Below are 8,285 nucleotides of genomic sequence, written 5' to 3'. Positions count from 1 at the left end.
GAACACAGCTATAATTCCACTTAATATGAGGTTTAGAACCTATAACTGTACTAGGGGAGTATACATGACACAGTTCTATATGATATTTAAGATGGTTTTCTCTAAAAAACAAGTTTAATTTTTCTCCCATTATATCCTATGGGCATTCACTCAATTCACATTCACTCAATCACTATAATCCCACATAATCTGAGTTTTAGATCCTGTGTCTGTGCTAGGGGAGAATGTGTGCCAAAGATCTAAATGATATGTTTTAAATTCAAAATCAATTATTCTTTTACCTTCCATTATAGTCAATGGGCATTTCTCCCCATTAAAGTCTATGGGCATTCCTCCCCATTAAAGTCTATGGGCATTCCTCCCCATTATAGTCTATGGGCATTCCTCCCCATTATAGTCTATGGGCATTCCTCCCCATTATAGTCTATGGGCATTCCTCCCCATTATAGTCTATGGGCATTCCTCCCCATTATAGTCTATGGGCATTCCTCCCCATTAAAGTCTATGGGCATTCCTCCCCATTAAAGTCTATGGGCATTCCTCCCCATTAAAGTCTATGGGCATTCCTCCCCATTAAAGTATATGGGCATTCCTCCCCATTAAAGTCTATGGGCATTCCTCCCCATTAAAGTCTATGGGCATTCCTCCCCATTAAAGTCTATGGGCATTCCATTTTGTCATTCGTTTTAGTATGTCCCTTGTATCAAGCGCTGCATAAACTGCTGGCGCTATATAAATAAAAGATAATAATAATAATGATAATAATAAATATGTGCAGGAATATTTCTCTACCAAACACATTATACAGAGAGATTTCCAGCTGCTGCTTCATGTTAAAGTTACTTTGTTACATGTGAATAGCGGAGCCGATGAGTTTTACAGCAGCTCAGATGTTTCTTCTGGGCGTTTATTTCTTTGCAACCAGACAGACGAATGGGATTTCCAAAAACAAAAATATTGGACAAATTTTGTCCGTTCCGGAGACGGACATATTTCACAGAATACGAAGACATCGTTTCTACTGAAAACTAACACAAAAGAAACTTTCAACATAATATACATAAAATTGCTTTAGGTTTACTCCCTTGTGACCAATGATGTACGTCATGAAAAGATGGTAGCACAGAACTCATGATGTACCTGGTACATAACCGGTTAAATCGCTCCCACATCAACGAGATCAACAAGAGCATGGGGGGGGGGGCACTGCTGCTGATGGCTCCCCGATCAGAGCCGTCAATCAATGGCAGATCTTCCATGCTACAGCCAATCACATGCATGGAAAAAGTCAAAAGACAAAGGTGATGCTTGCAAGCATTGCCTTTGTCTCGGCTCTCAGTGATTGTGAACGGGTTTTTTTTACTATATTTAATTTTTTTTTTATTTTATATGGTTAGTATGGTACTTAGTAGGGAATGTTTTAGATATGGAAAGGAAGGTGTTAAAAAAAAATGAAACAGGAATCTAGGGTGATTTGTAAATTAGGGATATGTTAAGCAATAAAATGTTTGGTAATTGTTCATTTTATATATCTTTTATATATAAAACTTTATTTCATAAAGAAATTGCTTCACATATATGAATATGAATTTTGAGAAAATCCCTACTTGTCCAAAAAAAATGTATATAATTCATGTGCGTACACGAACTGAGAAATGGGAACATAGCTGTTTAAGTCGTGTAGTGATTTTGGTGTTTTAATCCATTAGTAAAATGAAACAAAAATCCCTAACATACCCGTTACAATGAGATGAGGAGTGGATGCGCAACAGATGAGTAATAGCAATAGTCCTGCAGTATAACAACTACAGGGATTTGCTACAAAAGATTGGCTTGTAAGCTAGAATTTCTGTGTTTATAACTCAGAATAAGTCAGTTTGTCCAAACGTGACCTACTATCGCTACTCTCAGTAATAGAGTGATTGTCTGGGCTCGTGATCCCTTAATGTATACACTTAGAATGTGTGACATCACAAAGCTATGACACAACAATTGACCAGTTACCATGGTGATGATGTAAACAGTCATGTGGAATTCAATAGCCTTGCAAAGTAGCAGTTATGCTGGCTTGCTAAGCTTTCTTTTTAATGCAATGAAAAGGTATTAATGATGAAAGTTTAAGTTTACTTGTTTCATATCAGTCCCTGTGTGCTTCTGTCCTATTTGTTGTCCATCTTGTTTATGAACCCAGAACACAATGTATTTTGGTTTAATGACTACAGCTTCGACAAGAAGCTACAGACAAACGGTAATCCCTACTTGCCCCCCAAAATGTATATATAATTTGAGTGGGTAGACTAACTGAGAAAAACAGAAATAACTGTTAAAGAAAGAAATAGGAAAAACTCGTACAATAACCCTGTCCCTTAATGGTGCACGGGGTGTATGCTCCTTGTTTGATGTTATGAGTGATTTAGGTGTTTTTATCCATTAGTAAAATGAAACAAAAATCCCTAACATACCCGTTACAATGAGATGAGGAGTGGATGCGCAACAGATGAGTAATAGCAATAGTCCTGCAGTATAACAACTACAGGGAGTTGCTACAAAAGATTGGCTTGTAAGCTAGAATTTCTGGGTTAATAACTCAGAATAAGTCAGTTGGTCCAAACGTGACCTACAATCGCTGCTCTCAGTAATAGAGTGATTGTCTGGGCTCGTGATCCCCTAATGCATACACTTAGAATGTGTGACATCACAAAGCTATGACACAACAATTGACCTGTTACCATGGAGATGATGCACCACCATGCCAAAACTGTAGTGGGAAATGGGTGTGTCACGGTGACATCATAAACCTATCAATGCTGTAAACAGTCATGTGGAATTCAATAGCCTTGCAAAGTAGCAGTTATGCTGGACTGCTAAGCTTTCTTTTTAATGCAATAAAAATGTATTAATGATAAAAGTTTTAGTTTACTTGTTTCATATCAGTCCCTGTGTGCTTCTGTCCTATTTGTTTTCCACCTTGTTTATGAGCAACCCTAATTTTATATTCCATAAAATCGATTCAACATTGTCGATTAGAATTTTTTTCTCTCACGCAGTATAATTTACCCGTTTATATATATATTTATGACAATAATATTGTGTTGTTCTTGGGTACCAATTTGCCTTTTTATAAGTTTTCTTCCACCCATCCTGGATTTAAAGGATCTTAACCCTGCGTGGCCAATGCAGCCTTTCTTGGATATTGTACCCTGTGCATGGCTGTTAAACACACAGTGGCGGCAGAGTGCGATAGAGACGCTTTTATAAAGAAGAAAACGCTTTAAACATATTAAGAGAAAAACGGATTTTAATTTCAGTTCCAAGTGCATTCCATGTTATGTGCATTTACATATCCGTGAGCAATTCTAATATGAAACGTGGCTGTTGCTTTATTATTATATATTATATTCTCGTATACAGTACACATTGTGCAAGTGTCAGTCACCGAGCGGGCGCCAGAGACAGACAGACACACCGAGCAGAGACAGACAGACAGGCAGACAGACAGGCAGACACACCGAGCGGACGCCACAGACAGACGGACACACACACCGGGCAGACGCCAGTGACAGCCAGAGACACACCGAGCGGACGCCAGAGACACATCCCCCCTCCCGAACGGACACCGGCGCGCTATCAGTTCAATGCATTTCCACTCATTTCAGTCTCCGGTTTCCGGCAGTACTTTGTACCATGTGATCAGTCACATGATCTGACAACCTCTTTAGAGTCCTACTGGGTAGGAACTAGCAGCTGTTTGGGCTTTGTGGGCGTCAATGCTGGCACAGTGAGGACGCGGGCACCTGAGGGGTTTGGCCTGTCGTGACGGACCCGAGGGCAATGTTTTTGCGGAAGCTGGAGCGCAGTGATGGGACGGTTCTGGCGATTCAGCAGCTGAGCTCCGGAGACGTAGGCTGCGTGGTGTGGGACGCCGCTATCGTACTATCCAAGTTCCTGGAGGGCGAGGAGTTTGTGGGCCCTGGATTCCATAAGCTGAGGGGGAGATCGGTTCTGGAGCTGGGGTCTGGCACCGGCATTGTGGGGATCATGGCGGCAACCCTCGGGTAAGTGGCAGATCTGGTGCCACACAATGTAAATAAATGACTGATATATTCTTTATGAGGAGAGTAATAAATCTCAACTATAATTTTATAACCCTTTTAGAAATATGAATGAAACCAAGTTATGTTTTTTCATTAACTTGGCATAATCAATACATATAGGTTATATAGGTGCCTGTGTGTACGTGGATATACATTTATAGATTCATTCAGTACATAAAAAATATGGCCTGCTCCCTTATAAAACACTACAGCATGACTTCCAACGCATACCTACCAAGTGTCCCGAAATTCCTGCTTCCCTCTTTCCTCACGGATGCCCCTGTTTTGTATGTACTCAGAATATCGGACGCTGCTGCCCATTTCCCACCCGCCATGATAATATTCTAAAAGCAGATTTTTTTTTTCCTTTTAGCTCCAAAATATCCATTGATGATTCTATGCTTTTGATCTTTTACTTGGCACGACTATTCTTTCATTCTAAGTACAATTTATTTTCTGTACAGGGCAGACGTCACGTTGACGGATCTTGAAGACTTGAAGGACTTGATGAACGTGAACATTGAAAGCAACAAGGATCTAATCACCGGTAGCTGCCGAGCGAAGGTACTAAAATGGTTTGTATATCTCGGCTTGGTGGCAATAGGTTCTCTTTACTAGGATATGATTCGCCTTTAAATAATTAATCATGTTGTTAATACTTGGGGATATGTTTTCTTTTTCAGGGGTGAGGATGTCACAGAGTTCCTGCCTTCACCTAACTACATTTTGATGGCGGACTGCATATACTATGAAGAGGTGCGGGTGCTTCCGTATTTATTACATGGCTCAAAAGAGATCTTGTCTAAAATGGAAATGTGATGGCAGATATGTTCCATTTAGCCCATCTAATCTGCTGGGGTTTTTTTTGGGGGGGGTCCCCTCCTGGTGTTAAAGACTCAATTCTTGATCTTGGTTTTGGGTAGGCCTATACCTATGGGACTCATGTTTAAATGTTCTTACTGCATTAACCTGCTGCAATCAGGCTGGTTCAGGTATTAGAATAGTGTGTATCATATGTGTCCCCCTTGGTGCTGTGACACCCCTGAATGTTATTTGCTATATGTTTATTATGTCCGTCCTGTGAGTAGTTCCCTCATTAGGGTAATGTATAAAATCTGTATATGTATTGTAAGGGCCACTGGGCGGTATGCTAGGGGAGTAGGGATAAAGACATAAGTCTTGGACTTAACTCTGTCTCACCAATGGACCAATCAAAGACTTACATCAATTTTATTTCATGATCTCACCAGGTATATTGAAATTCTGTCATTATCAACACATGTAAACCTGTTTATTTTTGTTATTAATACAGTCCTTGTGTCTGCTGCTGAAGACCCTTAAAGATCTCTGTAGCCTGGAGACTTGTATCCTGTGCTGTTACGAACAAAGAACCACTGGGAAAAACCCTGAAATTGAAAGAAGATTTTTTGAGGTGAGATCATAGAGCCCCCCTTGATAGGTTTAAATATTTCTGCTTCTGCAGATTGTTAAACACATTTTTGTTGCTAGTATCAGTTTATCCGTCCTTGGTCTGTCGTTTTTGTCTGGTCTACTAAACAAACAGCCTGTTCCTCTATAATACTGCCCGTGGTAAACGTTAGAATGGCTCTGTCTCAATCACTCAGCTCTGGAGCTCTGACTAATATAGCCTGTGGGAAAAAAGGATTCCATTATCGTGGCTCTAGGAGTCAGCTCAGTGTGTTGCTTGAGCAGGGAAGGCACCCTAAATATCACATGACTGGCAATGTCGGTCTGCAGATAAAAGGGGGTATAATGGGACAATATTAGATAAAACCAATATTTTTGTATACAGGTCTTTGTGTTATGGTACTACAGGCAGACAACCTGCGCTATGGACGCAGACAACCCCCGCTGCTAACCGCATCTCCTTCCGGCTGCAGCGGAAGTTGCGAATTGCGTAGACGTCTACCCGCTGCAGCGACTACACAGCAGGGAATCGGAAGCACCGTTAAGTGTGTGTGTGTGTGGGGGTTAAATGGGGGGCATAAAGCATTTCTGTAGGCAGAGTGCTCTATGATGCCTTTAACCCCCTTAATGCCTCTCTGCCTCCAGAGATGCCTTTTAACCCTCTATACACCACTCTGCCTCCTGAAATACCTTATACCTCCCTATATGCCACTCTGCCCCATAATATGCCTTTCAAACCCCTAAATGCCAGAGTGGCATATAGGGGTATAAGGCATTTCTGGAGGAAGAGTGGCACATAAGGGGTCAAAAGGCATATCATGGGGCACAGTAGCATATAGAGGGTTAAAAGGCATATCATGGGGCACAGTGGCATTTGGAGGCTTAAAAGGCATATCATGGGCCACAGTGCCATATAGGAGTGGCAAGCCTGGGGGCAGATGTTCATAACTGGAGGGCAGGTTGGAAAATAAAAGGAAATAAACACAAAAAAAATATTGTTCTCAAACATAGATTTTATTGAAAAAAAAAAAGGTTTACATAGTTTACATGAATTAACATTTACTAGGAAAACTTTTTTCCTACAGGGTCGTCTTACATTCAGGCTTTTTCTTTTTTTCCTAAACTAATATTCAGATTTTGGGGGGTCATCTTATAATCGAGCAAATACGGCAATATGTCATTTTTTTAAGCATGGTTAACTTTATAGCACTTTGAATTTAATGATGTTTTAAAGTTTATTTCAGTTATAAAGCCTGAGTGACTGATGTATTTCTACACATCAGATAATAGACTGCTTCCCAGGATTGGGCCTTCTTGGACCAATGAGAAAAGGGGGATAGCATGGTTGGCCTATGCAGGGATGCTTTGATTCCTTCTCATTCATTGGTCATGTTTACAGCCATGTAGAAGGTATATAAGCAGAGGTGGAAGTTTCTAGTAGCTTCCTCTACAACCAGGATCCGGCAGAGAGTAGTTCTCGGGTCTGAAGATTTGAATGGCTACTGAGGACTTACACAGCCCCTGATTTAGTTGCTGCGCAGCAGGACATGGACGCTGTTCTGGATTCCTGTCAGAAGTGAAGAGAACGCATGTCGCACTTACATGGGCTTCATGATCCGGTACAGCAGATGCTACCAGGGCTGAGTGGTGATGCCAGGAAAAACCAGTAAGCGCAGGATGCCACGCGGAGCCTTCTTCAAGTGGAAACGGGTCCAGGAGGAGCCCATCTTATCCTCTTATAACCAACAGAAACACACCGGGGAGGCCGGCTTCCATGGGAGCTTCCTGGCAGCGAGGGCGCAGTAAGTATTTGTAAGATGTCCAGAGATGCTAAAAAAGGGGTAAAGTTTAAAGAATAATGCAGTAAGGGGTCTTTCCCAGTTTTAGGTCATGTGTATGTATGTATATATGTGTATGTGCAGATGGATGTATACAGGTGGGTATGTTTATATGCTTACGTATGTATACAAGTGGGTATATGTTTTATGTACATGTGTATACAGGTGGCTATGTGTATATGTTTATGTGCATATGTATGTATACAGGTGGGTATGTGCATATGTATATATATACAGGTGGGTATGTGCATATGTTTATCTGCATATGTATGTATACAGGTGGGTTTGTCTGTTTATGTGCGTATGTATACAGGTGGGTATGTCTATATGTTTATGTGCATATGTATGTATACAGGTGGGTATGTGCATATGTTTATCTGCATATGTATGTATACAGGTGGGTATGTCTGTTTATGTGCGTATGTATACAGGTGGGTATGTCTATATGTTTATGTGCATATGTATGTATACAGGTGGGTATGTGCATATGTTTATCTGCATATGTATGTATACAGGTGGGTATGTCTGTTTATGTGCGTATGTATACAGGTGGGTATGTGTGTATGTTATGTTGCATATAGAGGGCTAAAAGGCATATCATGGGGCACAGTGACATATAGGAGTGGGAAGCCTGGGTGCAGATGTGCATAACGGGGCGGGTTGAAAAATAAAAGGAAATAAAAACAAAATTTTTTTCTCAATCATAGATTTTATTAAAAAAAATAGTTTACATGAATTAACATTTACTAGGAACACTTTTTTCCTACAGGGTCATCTTACATTCAGCCTTTTTCTTTTTTCCTAAACTAATATTCAGATTTTGGGGGGGTCATCTTATAATCGAGCAAATATGGTAATATGTCATTTTTTTAAGCATGGTTAACTTTATAGCACTTTGAATTTAATGATGTTTTAAAGTTTATTT

At 40.5% G+C, this 8,285-nt stretch overlaps 1 protein-coding gene across 1 annotated transcript; it reads left to right on the top strand.

Moving 5' to 3' along the window:
* Positions 1–3,831: 3,831 nt before the first annotated feature.
* LOC128474794 (protein N-lysine methyltransferase METTL21D-like) lies at positions 3,832–5,570 on the top strand. Its single transcript, XM_053457192.1, has 4 exons — positions 3,832–4,055; positions 4,559–4,669; positions 4,778–4,850; positions 5,407–5,570. Exons 1-4 carry the CDS (start codon positions 3,832–3,834, stop codon positions 5,536–5,538), a joined length of 540 nt encoding a protein of 179 aa, XP_053313167.1. The 3' UTR covers positions 5,539–5,570.
* The last annotated feature ends 2,715 nt before the right edge of the window (positions 5,571–8,285 follow it).

Source organism: Spea bombifrons, chromosome 2 (genome assembly GCF_027358695.1).
Source record: "Spea bombifrons isolate aSpeBom1 chromosome 2, aSpeBom1.2.pri, whole genome shotgun sequence".
Classification (NCBI taxonomy): Eukaryota; Metazoa; Chordata; class Amphibia; order Anura; family Pelobatidae; genus Spea; species Spea bombifrons.
The sequence above is the reverse complement of the archived record's forward strand: the minus strand, read 5'-3'. Positions and strand labels throughout refer to the sequence as shown.